This window comes from Capra hircus, chromosome 19 (genome assembly GCF_001704415.2).
Source record: "Capra hircus breed San Clemente chromosome 19, ASM170441v1, whole genome shotgun sequence".
Classification (NCBI taxonomy): Eukaryota; Metazoa; Chordata; class Mammalia; order Artiodactyla; family Bovidae; genus Capra; species Capra hircus.
Window position 1 is genome coordinate 53,013,472 of NC_030826.1, and position 17,309 is coordinate 53,030,780.

Sequence of the window (17,309 nt, forward strand, 5' to 3'; positions counted from 1 at the left end):
AAAGGAAAGCTCCCTGCCGGGATCCCCCCTTACTGATGGCGGCCAGCACGAGGGCCGTTCACTCTCGCGTTAGAAGGCGCTGGGGTGGGGGCTCTCAGGCTGCCCTGGTCCCCAGCACGGCTGTGCCCAGATCCCTATGCCCCTCGAGTGTGCTGACTCTCTTCTCTGAAAGGGGGCCCTTTTCTCTCGCTATGCGTGCCAGGCCTGTTACGTGAGAACAGGGGTCAGCCAACATTTCCTGTACAGGCCAGAGACTGAATACGTTAGCCTTTATGAGCCAAAAGGTAAAACTGAGGACAACATGTAGGTATTCGTATGACCAGAGAGAAAATAGATTTCCATAAATTTTTACTGGTGACATTTTAAACATAACACTAACCATTATACTTGGAGAAGGCAATGGCACCCCACTCCAGTACTCTTGCCTGAAAAATCCCATGGATGGAGGAGCCTGGTGGGCTGCAGTCCATGGGGTCGCTAAGAGTCGGACACAACTGAGCGACTTCACTTTCACTTTTCATGCACTGGAGAAGGAAATGGCAACCCACTCCAGTGTTCTTGCCTGGAGAATCCCAGGGACGGGGGAGCCTGCCAGGCTGCCGTCTATGGGGTCGCACAGAGTCGGACACAACTGAAGCAACTTAGCAGCAGCAGCAGCGACCATTATACTACTCTACACGGGCTTCCCAGGGGGCTCTGGAGTAGAGAACCCGCCTGCCAATGCAGGAGACACAGAGAAGTGGGTTCCATCTCTGAGTCGGGAAGATCCCCTGGAGTAGGAAATGTCACACTGCTCCAGTATTATTGCCTGGAGAATTCCACGGACAGAGGAGCCTGGCAGGCTACAGTCCATGGGGTCGCCAAGAGTTGGACATGACTGCGCACGCACATAAACACATGCACACCACTCTAAAACACTGACACACACACACACCCCCTCTAACACATTGCCATCCCCTCTCAGATGCTTCCTCTCTAGCTCTTCCCCTCACAAGGGCTGGGTTTAACCCGTTCCCCACGCTGCTGACAGGGCTGCAAATTCAGCAGCAGACCTCCTTAAAGGCCACCAGGAAGCCACAGCCACAGGAATTGCAGGAATGCAAATACCCTGGGAACACCAGCCGCCAGGGTTTGCCTGTTTCCAGCGAGCAGAGCCGAGGGCTCTCCCATTTCACGTTCCAGGCAGGAGGCCGCAGACCTCACTGGAGCCGAGAGCCACAGAGCTTCTGAGCTCTGGAGTTGGGAGCAGTGGCCCTGAGGGGGTGGCCATTTAGCAGGCTGCTTCCTGTAAGTGCAGGGCAGGTTCCTGGCTCATCCCATGGGTACCCAGACCCAGTGCCCACAGTCCCACCTTCCCTGGCGACTCCCTCACCCACAGAGCATGACGGATGGCCAGTGAGTCACATCATCTGTCTGGCTCCAAAGACAGAAGCAAAACAAAGCTCAGCCACTCAAGTCTCCTAAACCCGTGGCAAGGCCACCAGAGGCGCGCCCTCCTCACCCCCAGCCCGGGAGGCTGCAGAGCCCTGGCCCTACCTTTGTAAGGATGCACCATCCCCTCTACAGGCGCCCTCACCGCCCCAAGCTCGGAGGCTGCAGAGCCCGGGCCCTACCTTTGTAAGGATGCACCACCCCCTCTAGAGGGCGCCCTCACCGCCCTCACCACCCCCGGCTGGGAGGCTGCAGGGCCGGCCCTACCTTTGTAAGGGTGCACCATCCCCTCGACCATCTGCACTGAGTCGTCCCCCTGCAGCTGCAGGGACACGTCCCCTACTGCGTCCACCAGCTCCGTGAAGAAGTCGGCGATCTCGGGACAATCCTGCAGGAACACGTAGCGGTCCTGCCGGTTGGTGAAATAGGAGTCACTCAGGTTTGCCCTGCAGGGAGGAAAGCAGCAGGTGAGACTCAGGCGAGAGGGTGTGACCGCAGGTGCTGGGGAGCCCGTCTCAGGGTCACCGGCAGGAGCAGGGGAGCGACCAACCCAGGTCAGGACACAGCAGCAGCCAATCAACAAACAGCTAGTGAGCCCAGCCTCCTCCCAAAAGGTGGGCCAGAGCGACACCAAGGTGACACCTTGGAGTGACTGCAAGGCCCGCCCATCACTGAGCTGACCATCAAGAGGAGACACGGACATTTTACAGAGCCAAGGACCACTCAGGCTCATCTCCAGGGTCCCCCAAAGGGCATGGCTTCCCACCTGGCCCTGCCCAAGTTACTCGTCCTCTGGGGTTTCTCCTGTTATCAACCCAGAGTGCGGGAAGACCTCGTGGGGTGACAGCACCAGAGGAGACAGCACACGAAGGGCTCGTACAGCAGCAAGCATGCACTGAGGCCGCAGGGAACCACGGCCAGCGTGCCGCTGCCCTTCGTGGCAGTCAGGGCCCCAGGAAGACACCGAGAGCCAGGCAAGCAGAGTGAACACGCCCTGGCAGGGCCTCACGGGACGGACTCTCCTGCGTGCTCCGCTGGCTCCCGCCCAGGGGCGGGGAAGCCAACTCACCCGCTGAGGATGACGTTGTTGTCGAAGAGGTACACCTTGATGTGCTGCAGGCCGATGGTCTCGTTGAAGCGCTCGGGGATGAGGAGCCGCAGGAGCCCGCGGAGGTTGGGCGTGTGGAAGAGCGAGACGCGGACCTGTTCCGGAAACCTCTGCAGGAGCGGGAGCAGCATGGTGCGCGAGTTCTTCCTTCCTGAAGATGTGGGCGAGCAGGAGAGAAGGGATGGGGAAGTGGCGCCAGGAGAAACACACAGCCCGCAGAGCAGGACCGCCCTCCGAGGGCCCGAGGTCAAGCCGCCAGGCGCGGGCCGTTTCCAGCCAGAGGGGCCCCAAGACAGGTTCCACCTGGACACCCACGACCTCCCAGAGCAGGACCGAGCGGTCTGGGTAGCAGACATCTGCTCTTCCAGCCACCCAGCACCCATATGCCCATCCCCGATCCTCGCACTCCACTCAGGGTGAAGATGGCTCTGTCCACCCTGGCCTCACCCCAGCTCTAAGAGGGAGGCACCCAGGCCAGGCCAGTCAGCAGGCTTGGAAGCCCCGACAGAGCCCGAAGCAGGCAACTCGGGAGCCTCGGTCTGACCCGGGGGGGAAGCAGGTGCTCTTCAGGTGGACAAGACGCAGACTCAGGGGCTGCCAGAGGGCGCCACAAGGAGCCAGGGAGATGAAGCCAGCCCAAGGTCCAAGCCCCAAATCAAGACCCACGCAAACGAGGTCAGATGTGTGGGAGTCAAAACAAATCTCTTTTCATGTATTTTTTTAAAATAAAAGTGTCAATATTTCTTAGGGGAAGAAATTCCCTTTTTCTCAAAGTCATTTTCACTTAGACTTCAGGTCACTAAGCCACAAAAGGAATCCTGACAGGCCGTCCTGGCCCATGCCAGACTGACTTCAAATAGCCTTGCTCCTGGCTGAGCCTGGAGTGAAGGTTCACTCTTAAAAACAGAGGCTCTGGACAGGGAAGAACCTGGGGGCCAGGGAGCGCGTCAGACCTACCTCTCGAGCCCCTCGTGAAGTCTAAGAGGATGGACACCCTGAGGCCAGGAGGAAACTTCGCCTGGAGTGATTTTTCTAGAGTGCTTTCTAGGCAATCCACCTGCCAAGAAAAGAGCCGCAAGAACAGAAGTGAGAGCTGAAAAAATGGGAACGTGTTAAAGAAATGAACCAACCTGTCAGCTAACGCCCCCACAGTCCTCTGCGAACTCATGCACACACCGACCTGCACACACACTCCTGTACACACCATCCACACTTGCCCAGAAGCCAACGCTGTGAAACCGCTTCCCGAGGCCGCCGCCCTGGGCACAGTTAATTGGAAGACATGGTGTCTACAGCCCGGGCCAGGTAAGGAGAGGGCTCTGCGGGTCAGGGGCACGGTGCCCAAGGGTGTGGACCTCACTGCTCTTGAGAACACTTGCTAAGACACGAGCTCCCACACACGTTCCAACAGATCATCCTAACAGGCACACAACAAACATCACCCCACACGTGGAGAACACTCAGTAAATATTTGCTGAACGAATGAATCCAAGACACAACCTGCCCACTGGCCACTCTCCATGGGCTGGACGTGGCATTCTTCTCCCGGGAGGACAAACAGGCTTCTCAAGCTGGCAGCTAACAGTACGTCCTGAAAGCGGGGCGGCCCCTTCCTCAGACAGAAGGGAGGGAATGGGGCTCTCCTGCCCTCAACCCTTCCCCTCGTCCTGTACCCACAACCCTGTCCTAGGGGTTTCTGAACAAGGACAAACCAAGAAACAACACTTGCTACGGGCAAGGGGCCCATCTTCTCCCTCAGAGTCGAAAACCACCTGAGAATTCAGACAACACAATGACCTCGTTCACACTCACTCTGGCTCAACCTGCCTGCAGACTCTGCGCTGGGCTCGTCCTGCAGGAGCACCCCTGCACAACAGGTGACGTGTGCCCCTTCCCAGCCCTGCCTGTCTCACTGGAGGGGACAAGCGAGGCACGACAGCAAGTCGAAGCAGGCACCTGGCACCCACCGCCACCCCTGGACGAAAGCAGCAGCCAGCCCGACCTGCATGCTGGCTCCTCCGTCTAACACAGGCTCAGAAAGCCTCTCTGTGAAGGACTGGAGAGTAAACATTTGGAGCTTTGCAGGCCAGATGGTCCCTGTCACGGTTACTCAGCTCTGCCACCACAGCAAGAAGACAGCCACGGACAGAACCAAGACCAGAGTGGCGATGGAGAGCACTCCGGTCATGTCTGGCTCTGCGGGGGAGAGCGGCTAGGTGCCAATAAAGCTTTATGTACGGACGCAGAAATTTGAATTTCATGTGCTTTTCATGTGGCACAGTTACTACTCCTCTTTTGACTTTTTGCCCTACACTGAAAATGTGAAAATCAGCTTTAGCTCACAGGACACAAGCAGGTGGTGGCCAGATCTGGCCTGCAGGTCGCAGTTCCGAGTCCCGGCCTGGCAGAGCAACAGCCTGGGGCCCCTGTACAGGCTGAGGAGGACACGGACCAGCGAGGCCAGAAGGCCCAGGATCACATCGCCCCACAACCCCAGAATCTGGGGCCACAGGAAAAATAGCTGGCCTGCAACGGTGGCCAAAGAGGGTGGCTCTACCCCAACCCCATGGTGCCACACGGCCTGAGGTTTCAGGGTGACCCGCTGCCGCCTCTAGGACTCCTCCAAACCTTACCAGTTCCTGTTCCAGGGGACCTATCCCCAGGTAGAGGGATGCCATCACGACCCGTCTCTTGGCTACTTTTATCTGCCCCTGAAGAAAAGAAACAATTCAAAATCCAGTCATTTGTTATGATTTTTTAAAAAGAAACATTTACTTTTATTTATTTGGCTGTGCCAGATCTCCAGCAGTGGCATGTGGGGTCTTTGAATTGCTCCATGCAGGATCTAGGTCCCTGACCAGGGATCGAACCCCCTGCATAGGTGTGCAGAGGTCTCAGGACCACCAGGGAAGTCCCTCACAGTCATCATCTTCATATTCGCTAAGAAAGATATAGTCCTTTGATGCTGGAAAGAAATAACACTCCAAGCTGAACTACCCTGTATCTTCACCAATTAATATTTAAAGCAAGACCCAAATGTGTGTGGTAATCTCACAAATAAGGACCCACAACTCTAATTTAAAATACGCAGCCTGAAAGTAAAGCCTGAGCTAGCCACGCTGCAAGATACAGCGCAGCCTCGAGAAGGAGGGAGGCCCGTGCACATGGCCTGAGGGGAGGTCCCCAGTGCACTGCAGAGACAGACACACGTCACTGAACACCAAGCGCGCGGCCCTGCCGCCACCCCCACGCACACTATACGTGTGTATGTGTGTCCGAGAGGCAGAAGCAGAGGAGGGAGTACGGGTGCAAACTTGCACTCCACCCCCATCTGCACGAAGGTTTTATAACGAGCATGTAACACTTCTGAAATGCAGACAGACAGGTACCTAGCTAGACACACCAACAGAACACTCAGCATCCAAAGATGACGCCTCAGTTGAAACATCCACTCCTGAGACCCGTTCCAGCCACAGGACACCAGACCCCTCTCAGGAGCTGAGCGGCCAGGCCCTAGAGGAGGTCAAAGGCAGGAAGAAGGGCAAGCTGGCGAGGGTACCTGGAGAGGCAGGACACACACTCCAGCTTGCTTTCCCACTTGGCCCCCACGGCCTGCACTGTCAACAGAGGAAGAGGGGTGTCTTGACGAGATAACAGACCAGCACAACACTAGGAAAGGCTTCTATGCAAGGAACAAACAAAGAACTTCCTATGTTTGCTATTTCCTTCATTTTGTTATTTACTAGATGGTTGCTTGTGGGGAAAGCGAGCATGAAGACAGGAAAGAGGAAAGCAAGTAAGGAGAAAGGTGATTTAGTTCGGGTAGCAAATGACAGAAGACAACGCAACCATCTGCTGTGACGCTGGGTCCCCTGGTACAAGCTCGATGTAACGAAGGCGGGGGCGCAGGCAGGCACTCTCCTCTCGGGGAACATGGGTCACTCTGTCCCAGGAAGAAACACAACCGCTCCGCATGGAATGGGCCAGGGAACCTGCCCACGACTCAGTGCAGGAAGCAGGAAACGGCGGCCTCGGCTTCCTCCTGGCCTGAGCCCTCCAGCTCGTCCCGGACTCGGCAGCCCCTTTCACCCCGGGCAGATGAGAGCATGGCCCGTCTCCAGGCCAGGAGACCCCCACGGACAGCCTGTTGTTTCCCAGGAGTTGACTGGGACACCAAGACCAGCCTCCTTTGAAAAATCTGTTTCTTCAAGCCAAGCAGAGGACCAAGCAGGAGCAGAGAGTAAACAGTTTCAGCATCAGTTCTACACAAACAAGGACAAACGGGAGAGTCGAGCAGAGCAGAGGGGGCAGGGGGAGTGAGCGCGCACACACGCGAGCGTGCGCACACACACCATAATGGAATAAGCCAGCGGGAGATTAAGTGGAGATCTACAAAACCACAGGGCACAGGAGAAAGAGGCATGCAAGCTGCAACTGAGCCAGAGTGGCTGTGCAGAAAAAGGAGAGTCCACCCGCCTCTCCCGTGACCTCCCAGCACTCCTCCTGACCGCACCACACCTTGACTCCAGCATCCTGGTCCATACACTCAATCCACGTGAAGAAAAGTTAGTGAGCGCTGCATTACTTCATTCCAATTAGCAGCTTAACCACAAACAACGAGACATGACATGAGCGCCTGTGTAACGTACGAACACCTGAACCCCCTAAATGCAAAGGTCAGCGTGTCTACCAGGAGACAGACGGTACAAACTCCAGGTAGAATCACCAGAACCCTGAGACCTAAAAACCAGACGCCCAGACTTCTCAGTTCTCTGTAAATGCTCTCCGCTGAACAAGAGGCTTCCAGCCACTTCCTACATATCAAATCTCACCCCGTAGGTCACTTGGGTCTCCATCTCTTGTCCACCATTGGATGGAGCGACTGGGTTCTGGAGATGCTGCCAGGGACCCCTAGGGGGTCTGCCCTGCCCTAACCAGAATGAGGTCCATCCCCCACACCCCTGGACACACGCAGCGCGGACAGCCTCAGCAGGAATGTGCCCGTGTGGTCCCCAAGCTCTCACTAACCTCCCAGCTAGCCTCCATTGCCGACACGGAACAGTGGGACTCAACCTGTCCACGAGAACCAACACCTGGGACCCGACCCTCATGGGGCCCCCACGCTCTGAGCTGTTCTACCTCAGACCTCCGCCCTGCAAGGAGCCTCTGGTCATGGCGTGGCTCAGCCAGGTGTGAGCCTGACTCCTGACAGACAGAGCTGACCAGCCATCGAAAGCTTCTACGATGGGTGTTTTGGCTCAGGGCTCACCCAACCTTATGCCCCACCTCACCGAACCTCTAACCCCACACCTGAACCTCTCTCCCTTAGACACGACTTACCTTCATGAGCTCAAAAAACTCTGCTGGGGAAGAAAGCACCCTGACATGAGAGCTGGAGACGCCAAACTCTGGAACCAGGTTTCTGATCCACTGGAAGCGATGCACGCCCTCTGCACACAGGCAGCAGGGAGGTGAGGTGACCGCAGGGACCGCGGGGGACAGCAGAGGGGCCAACAGCAGCCATGGCGACCTGGGGAGACACACACAGTCCGTCACACGTCTCACAGGCTTCCTCACAAGTCTCTCTCAGCTCCTGCGGGCAAATAAGGAAAAATGATAATTTTTTCTTTTTGAGAATTTCAGATCTTCTAGACCATTTTAAGCGAGCCCCAGTCAAACTCTGCAAGAGTTTTTCTTCAGCCCCTACGAGTCAAGCAACTTAAGAAGTGCCAAAGCCTATATATAAACCCCAAACTTTATGCTGATTGCAGACAAAAATTTAGAGCAGCCACAAGTAAACTCAGAAGGCCATCACCTGGTTAATACTCCCAACAAACTCACCTGCAGAAAGCTGCCACAGGCCACCCAGAGCAAGGGCAGGTCTGGTCTCAGTCTGGTGACTGCAACCCAGACCCCTGGTTCTCTGATGAGATAAATGGCCTTTTATTCAGGGAAGGAACCAGAAGAAAAAAAAAATTAAGTTTTCTCTTTAATACTCAGCTTCCCAGGTGGTACTAGTGGTAAAGAACCTGCCTGCCAATGCAGGGAACGTTTAAGAGACGTGAGTTTGATCCCTCGGTCAGAAAGATCCCCTGGAGAAGGAACTGGCAGCCCACTCCAGTATTCTTTGCCTGGGAAATCCCATGGACCGAGGAGCCTGGTGGGCTACAGTCCGTGGGGTCACAAAGAGTCAGACGCGCCTGAAGCGACTGAGCACAGCACACACAGAAAGAAAAGCTGGAAGAGGCTGGGGAGGTGACCGTCTCAAGAGGAGCCAGCGGTGACTACAACTGCCCCTTCACCACTGGCCCCAGCATCCTCGGGGTCACACCCCATCTCTGGAGGGCTCCAGGCCACTGAGGCCGAGCCCGCAGTGAAGGGCCCCCGTCCGCTGAGTCTCATCCCTGTCCGGCTTCCAGCAAAGAGCAGCAGGAAAATCCTCTTCAGCCTGTGACCTTCACCACGGCCTCATGAGGGACTCTAGGGAGAGGATGCTAAACACCCTGAGGCCTGCAGGGCCACAGATTCCAGGAAGATGATTTCATTCACTTGTCTCCTGATAAAACACTGAATCTTCCCAGGGTTCGTGAATGTCCCTCCACACACACGCCAGATGGCCAGCAGCTGGGCTTCCCAGAAAGCCCACCGGGCCGTCACGGCGACTCACTGCCAAGAAAACTTTAGTCAACGGGTGGAAGGCACCGGCTCTGGACCCTGGGAAGCCAAGGTTTGCCACAGGCCTCCGAGCAGAGGTCCCTTCCCGCTGCCTCTGAGGAGGTGGGGACCACACTCCCAGGCGTCTCTTGCTACACTTCTCCTCCAGCTTCCCTTTAAAGAGCAGCAATGAAAGGCCTAGATGTGCGAACAAGGGGCTGCAGCCTCGATTTTCCAAAACGGAGGCTGTGCTTCTGCTGCGCTCCAGGCCACCTTCCGGAGCAAGGAGAGCCTTCAGTCCAGCGGAAAACCACGAGAATGGGAACGTGCTCGACACTCATCGTGAAGCCCCAGAGGGGGCCTGAAGAGTCTAACATGCGCTAAGTGGCTTCAGTCGCGTCCGCCTCTTTGAGGCTGTACGGACTGCAGCCCACCAGGCTCCTCTATCCCTGGGATTCTCCAGCCAAGGACACTGGAGTGGGTTGCCATGGCTTCTTCCAGGGGATCTTCCCCACCCAGGGATCAAACCCACATCTCTTATGTCTCCTGCATTGGCAGGTGAGTTCTTCACCACTAGCGCCACCTGGGAAGCCCCAAAAGTCTAATACTCAGTAATTAAATAGTCTGCTTGAGGTGGAAAACCCCTCAGCATCATAAGATCAACTCATCTCCCAGCCTCAGAGCACTTATATCGCTCAGACCAGATAAAATAGATCCAGAGCAATACCTGTGCCCCCGGCCAGTCAGTCAGTCCCCCACGCTCTTCAGATGAACCAACACTCAGAGCCACTCCCAAAGAGCAAGATGAGGAAACACCTCTTTGCCACAGAGCAACCCAGGAGAAGGCAAGTGCCAACTCAGGCCTCAGTCCAAGTGGTCACGTGAGCCCTGATGTTGTTCGGGGGAGGCATGGCCGGCCCAGGGCCTGCCGCCCACAAACCTGGTGGCCTCAGCAGCTTACACACCTGAAATCATCTAAGAACACAAAGGAAACCGCTAAGACTGATTCAGGAAAAGTCAAAATACACAAACGGCGCACGTGCTTCAAGTGATCACACAGGAGAGCTGCCAATGCCTGAGCTGCCGGGGAAGCCTCACAACAACCCTCCCTCGAAAGGAGCTTTGATCCCCTGGTGGGATTCAGACAGGAAGTGCGGTGGGGGGCGGGGGGTTCCCAAGCCAGGACAGGTGTGTGCGAGGGAAAGAGACAGGACCGCCAAAACCCACCGGCACCAGAAAAACCCAGGAGGGGCTCAACAGGCAGTCCAGAGAAGACACACGGTGAGCGCAGCGGGGGTGGGGCCCAGCCACCCGTGAGAGGGGCTCAGCAGACCAGCCTGCTGGGGGCACTGCGGGCAGGTTTCGGGCCTGCTGGGCGGCTCTCCCGGGAAGCTCCCACCCAGGCCAGGTTCCAAGCTCTGCTGAGGACCGTTTCCTGTTTAACCTGTGTACTGACAGGTTTATTTTTGTTAGAGAGAAGGAACTGAAAGCCAATTAGGTTTCAGGGACTAATTGGTGGTGGAGACCCAACCCTGGAGAGGCAGCTTTACATTCCAAAGAGAAAGATGCTTGGAAAAGGAGCGCAGAGTTTAATAAAGGCCCCACAAGGTCAACACAGGCAGGGGGAACCACATCCAGGCCCCACACCCTCAAAATCTAACTGCCGCCCTGCCAGGGCAGAAGCAGCCAGCCCTCGGGGGCGCGTTCTCTGATCATCTCAGCCAGATCCCCATGGGGGTGAGTTCTCGCTTTCCACGAGGGACTCCTGGGAATCTTCTCAGAAAAGGTCTCCCCCCGTGCCAGCCACAGCCCCTGCATGCTAATCCCAGCCTCCAGGGGCCCCCACCACCTGCACAAGCAATTCCCCCTACCCTAGGCAGCTGTCCCAGGTCAGAACCCTAAACCCCACGAGACGAGAGGAGGCAGGGAGCTGTGGTTACTCTACAAAGAAAGCAGAGCTGCCACATTCACTATGTAGAGAGCTAGACACACACACAGTTTCCACACCGAGCCCTGCACTCCCCTGAATCATCTCTTTCTAGATACCATCAAGCTCCCATTTCCAGTTACAGGGAGGAGGAAGTGGCAGGGGCTGGGGGGCCAGATAAGGCTCTGCCTCCCTCTCCTGCCCTGACTCCGGGTTGCAGGGGAGTTTAGAGGACAGGGCTCAGGCCAGAGCAAGGGCGCGCTCCGGAACTCAAACTCAGGCAAGCTGAACGGCTTCGCTACAGCCCTCAGCTGCAAACAATGCCAAACAATCCTCAGCTCTTCTGAAGGCGAGATGGGAGAGCAACCTCTCCACAGGGCGGCTCTGGCCAAAACCCACAGGACACCTGGCTCAGGTAGAGGGTCAGCCTCATGACGGAGGACTTCCTGTGGAACCTTCAGACTAATTCCCTGAGATGGGGAGTGCGCTGGGGCTAAGCTGAGGACCCCTGACCTGGGGCCACTCCCTCTACCCGGAGAGGGGCCTGCAGGCATGGGGTGAGAGGATGGGGGGGCAACTAGGCGGGCACAGTGAGTATGAAGAGGGGCAGCGGGGAAGAGAGGGAGGCTTCTTCCCAGCCTCTCCAAGAGGAATCCACACCTGACCCTCCATGACGCTCTAGTCCGCGGACAGGCCCGCCATTAGACCAAGGATGGCAGAACCCTGCCCAGCTGTCCTAGACAGGACGGTGCACCGTGCCGACTCATGAGAGGTACTGGACAGCAGCAGAACCGAGAGAGGGGGCAGAAGAGCTGCTGAGACACCATCAACACCCCTTTGTGCAAGGGAAGCCCAGGGAGATGGGAGAAGGCATTTCTCCTTTGTGTGGGAGGACTGGAGTTTTTCATTCCACCAAACATTATGAAACTGCACGCACTCCAGGGGGAGAACTGCCACACATACTGCCTTCCCCCTCGACCAGGACACAGACCGTGCTCCTGAAGTCCGACCAAGCCCTCACGTGTCCTCACGGGGACCGCGGAGGTGCCAAGGAAAGCTGACACCCAAGAATCCCGCCTGGGTCTGCACTTCACCTCCACCAGGCCACCCGCAGCTCTCACAGCCGCAGAGGACACTGGGGCTCCCCTGGGACAGCAGCGGTGCCACCCGCTACCTGTGGACACGAGGAAGCAGGCCAGCCTCCTAGGGTCTCTGCAAAACAGGGGCTGTGGGGCTCTGAAGGAAAAAAAAGTGGGGTACCGGAGGACTGTCTCCTACACCAACCACAAATCCACCATGGACAGCAGAGGGGCTCTGCCCCGTCCCACGCAAGGGCATTACCTAAGTGTCCCGCACTCAGGGTCACGGCCTGAATGTCCACAAACTCTCCGGGAACTGTACGATAAGATTCGTGGTACACATGCTGTGGCTTGGGTCCCACCCAAATCGGTACAAAACGACAAGAAAAAAGAAAGAAGCTTTTAAAAGAAACAGAACTCTGGACTGCCATTCTTTTCAGAAACTGCTTTTTAAGAAACCCCCACCCCACCCCCGTCACACACACTTAAGCGTAAAGAGGTGAAGTGATGAGAAAAGGGCAACCGTCAGAACACTTCCTGAGAAAGGCTCGAGAAACTACACCAAGGGACCAGACTTCCTGCAGCCCTGGCAGCAGGCAGCCCTTCCTGACTAACGCAAGCCCTCACCCCGAGAAAGGGAAATGAGTGTGAATTCCCGTAGGTCACTTCAGAAGACCAACGGCCGCTGCACTCCTCCAAGAAGTCCAGCCCCGGGCCGGGGCTGCCAGCGTGACTTACACGCAGCCCCGGTAGCCCCCCTCTTGGCTTTCCAGAAGAAAGTCGATTACGTCGAGGGGCCAGAGACCTAGTGCAGACTTCTGACCCTGACGCTCCTCGGGAGCCACGGGCTCCCAGCAGGCTCTGCCGAGAATCACTCACAGGTGCTACTAATCCACCCGGCTTCAACCAGCCCGACTTCCCTCAATCGGCTTGACTTCGACTTCCCTCAATCGGCTTGACTTCCCAGCAGCTTTGAAAACAACTCGTTTACATAACTCAGATCACTTGTTTACCACGGGATTATCTATCAGAACGCTTTAATCCCGGACTTGTTTCTAGCCATCCACCAAGTACATAGCTGGCTGACCAGGCTAATTCGTCACCAGTAGCAATGTGCTCAGAAGGTACTCAGGTTAATAGGATCTTAATAAAGCTACCATTTAAAGGTCAGTCGGCTGCAAATCTTAATTTAGTTCTCGACAAGATCTAATTTGAATTATTTGGGGAAATCATGCTTTGATTCTAAATGTCCTCCCCCTACCCTCCCTACCCATTCTACTGCTGTCATAAATAACTAAGAGATGGCTCTACTGAACTCTAATGAGTAAGGGGGAACTGGGAAAATTCAGAGAAAAGGTAATTTCTGGAAATCTGGTGGTCCCTCAGAGTGGAAACCACGAAGAAGGTGAACAAGAGTAGGCTGAGCTGGCATTACAAGGTAAAAAAAAAAGGGGGGGGGCAATAAAAAGAACAGTTTGCTGGTGACACTCCCCTCTGACAACTCAGGAAAGTCAGGACATCCCACCCCCACAACACCTCCACCCCCCCCACACACACACACATGAATGCATACACACACCTAGAATAAATAGACCTCGGGTTTCAAAAATAAAGACTTTTCTGCACATAGCTCAAACTGAAAATAGCTTTTAAAAGAGAAAAAGGAGACCACAGAGAAAATATCTCCTTGTATGGCAGGCAGGCTCACTTAGGAGCTAAGGCCCTCCTGACACAGCTCCCACTAGGTCTCATCTGCTCCAAATAACAAGCTGGTTCTGATTAGTCCGAGGAGGCCAAGAAACTTCCCCAAGTTTGTCTCCCTCTCCAGGGCAACCAACCTGCCAGTCACCTGAACAGGGAGTGCCTTCGCTTGGACCCACCTGGATGCTAACTGACCTGCCCTGAACTCACCTTATCATCACCCCTCGACCCGGCCCTCTTTCCTACTCCCTGTCTCGGTGAAGCGTGCCACCATCCCTGTGGTTGCCCCAGTCAGAAACATGAGCTGCCTCCTCAGCAACCCTCCCACGCAACCCGCACCACGGCTGACTCCAATCCAACCCCCTCACCTCTTCCCGCAAGCAAGCCCCACCTCCTCAGGCCGAGACGGGTTAGCCAGAGAAACTGCACGGGGTCTCTCAGAGCGAGGGCCCCCAGGGCTCGGCCCAGCTCCCCTCTCTCCCTCCTGGCAACAGTCTGAGGACCTGTGGGACCTCAGAGCTGCCATCCACTGCTGTCCCCATCAGCCTACGAGCACATCACTCACTATCCTCCTGTGAACACTGGCCCCCACTTCCCCCACTTAGCCCACTTCGACACGCCTCGAAGACACAGCTCCAAGACCACCACCAGCCGGAAGCCTCTGTGACTTCCAGCTGTGCACCGGTGCCGCCATGACCTTTCCTATCTTACTTTACTATTACTGTTGTCTGCTTATGGGTCTGAGCGCCTGGAAGGTGGCGCTCTGGATTTGTGTCCTTGGTACCTAACACAGGCACAGCAGTGCTCTATATACGCAGGCTGAATAAGCGAGTGGATCCAGCTGTCCATGAGGAGCCAGATGCCTGCTCGAGAGAGAAACAACAGTATTTCCAGATCACTAATTAGAAATAATTTTAAGTAGAGTTCTCTGTCACTACGGCTGTCTCTTTAACTAAAAGGAAAACAACTGCAGTAAAGAACTGTTCCCTCTCACCACTCCCCTTGCTAGCCACAAGGAATCACCAGGCACTCCAACAGTTGAGTCAGACTGGCAAGCTAAAATCTAAAATAATGTTAAGTTCATGACTACACAAAATTATTATCAATGAATCAATGATCAGAATTACAAGAAACCACATCATTCGGGGAATGAGGAATTGGGAGGTGCAACTGAACAATGGAGAAGAAACGAAAGTCAGCAGCCACTAGAGGTGAGTGGCCACAGAGGCATGAGTAACCCCAAACACCCAAGCCACAGAGAAGCAGAAAAAGTCTGCAAACCAAGTAAGACAAAGAAAGGGTCAGAAATCCACAGTACTGCAGTAATACTGCTCAAAGTGTGTATCCTCCACCCTAGCACAGGCATCGTAAGACGAAAAATTTCGGGCAATTGCGTTTCTGTGATTTAACTGGGTTCCTGATTTAATTGCCAACCCACAGAAACAAGTCTCTCAACATAATCAATAAGGAACATGGAGCCACAACACCTGCAGCCACTGAAGCTATTTACAGACGATCTTAAGAATTCAATTTAGACTATCACCACTGCCACACTAACCCCTTCCCCCCACCACCCCACCCCCACCCACTCAAGAGAAATGTCTGTCTTAGAAGAATTTGTGGCTATTGCCTCATCATCTTTTAGTAATCAATTTCAATGTTAAACAATGATTAACATGAAGTGTTTTCTTGTACAGTTTAAATATATACAAAGGAAATGACAAAACGGCCTAAACATCTCGTCCTTCAGAGCCTTTTTTCAAACTTTAAACCAAATTTCTTAGTGGGTTGAGGTCAGGACATAGAAGTCATTTGACTTGGCTACCCACTGGCGTGAACAGGTCTTTGTTAAGTACCAATTACAGAAAAGGGAGGCCACCTCTTCAATACACCACTCCCATTAGGTTCACTGATGTAAAATTTAAAGCTGTTCTGATCGGTAAGCTTCCAAGAGAACCAACCTGTGCTGATTCTATCACAAAAACTTCCCCTAAATCAAACTTCAATTTTTCCCTGAAACTCTTCCAACGTCACCCAAAATGAAGCAAGTTCCTTCCCATACCTAGAATCAACACTGGACTGGACCACAGATCTACCAAATGCCAGAGGTCAAATTTCACCCAAGTAGCAGATAAAAATCTAAGACAGGCACAACCTCTAGGAAAGGATGCATTTCTACGTCTGTTTGTTTTCTTAAAAAAATAAGTGTAAAGCTTGAGTCTCTTTAACAAAAAAACTGCACAGATTTTTTTTTTTTTAATATTAGCAACAGCAGCAGGCCTCTTAGGTCAACATGTTCTTGGTAAATGATTACTTTTAAAAATCACTGCCTGGGAGAATTGCTTCAAAGCCTCCTTCACCACTTGCATAAGTCACTTCAGTACTTTTCCAGAACACAGGCCCTTTGCAAAGTGTAAAAGGGGTTTCGAGTGGTTCCTCTTCCCTTGCCGGAGTGTTCCTGACTCAGGATTGCTTCACAGCCCTCTGGCAGGATGTGAGAAACGCTGCATGCACAGAATCCCAGCAGGGCTGATTCACTCCCGCCAAGTCACCCCCGCAGCTAGGATTATTTAAGGAAAAGACCCCTCCGGACCCAAGCAGTGTCTCTCGCGGACACTCTCCAACACTCACACCCTGGGGCCCAAAGAAAAGCACGAACTCAGAACCCCACCCCACCCCACCCCCCGCCCAGAGCGCACACACAGGAGCCCCTTCACTCCAGCCTACGCGGACCGGGGTCGGGCTCGCCCATCGCAGCTCCAGGCAGGCCCAGCCGATCTCGCTCGCAGGGCCCCCGTTCCCCAGGAAGGCTGGCGGCAAAGTGGGGCCGGGGGGCCCACGCGGGGGACACGGAGGTCTCGCCGCCACGCCAGGGGGCTTGGGGTCCCGGTCGGGGGGGAGCGGGCGCGCCTGCAACCCCGCTGCCCTCTCACCTCCTGCGCCGGCGGTCCGGGTTCCTGCCGAGGCGGTCGGACAGGCGCCCCAGAAGCGCAGCCAGCCCGGGGCGGCCAGGCAGAAGGCCTAGCAGCCGCCTCCAGAACACCGGCCCGGCAGCCGCAGCCGCCGCCGCCGCCATGGAGACTCGCCGCTTCCGCTTCCGGCGCGCGAGAACTTTATTGACACCCGCGCGCGCGGACAGCGGCCGCGCGCGCGAGCCGGGAGCGCCGGCGGCCGGGCCCCTCGGCCTCGGTTTCCTGCCAAGTGGGCACAGGTGTGCTGCGAGCCGGAGCCAGGCCGTGGGAGAGCAGGGGGCGGGCCTCAGCATCCCCTGACTGGGCCTCGATACCGGACAGGGGCTGGAGAGTAGTGGGGGGGCATCACCTGTCCAGGTCCCGTGACCGAGGTTAGGCTGGACTTAAGAGGCCGAGTCTCGCCTCCAAGTATTGGGTAAGATGTCCAGAAGGGGGTG

At 55.4% G+C, this 17,309-nt stretch overlaps 1 protein-coding gene across 4 annotated transcripts in view; it reads right to left on the minus strand.

Annotated features, from left to right (window-relative positions):
• Positions 1-16,993, minus strand: part of PGS1 (phosphatidylglycerophosphate synthase 1) — a 36,348-nt gene extending 19,355 nt beyond the window's left edge. For 2 of the 4 annotated variants that reach the window (XR_001919614.1, XR_001919615.1), the window contains exons 1-6: positions 16,834-16,987; positions 7,880-8,069; positions 5,173-5,250; positions 3,497-3,596; positions 2,501-2,690; positions 1,699-1,877 (exon numbers count right to left, since the gene is read on the minus strand). Coding sequence is in view for 2 of the 4 variants with exons in the window: in XM_018063681.1 (XP_017919170.1) it covers positions 1,699-1,877; positions 2,501-2,690; positions 3,497-3,596; positions 5,173-5,250; positions 7,880-8,069; positions 16,834-16,976 (880 nt within the window). In the remaining 2 variants the exon portion in view is untranslated. Of the gene's footprint in view, positions 1-1,698; positions 1,878-2,500; positions 2,691-3,496; positions 3,597-5,172; positions 5,251-7,879; positions 8,133-16,833 lie in introns of all 4 variants that reach the window. The other 2 variants (XM_018063681.1, XM_018063682.1) reach the window with 2 other exon arrangements.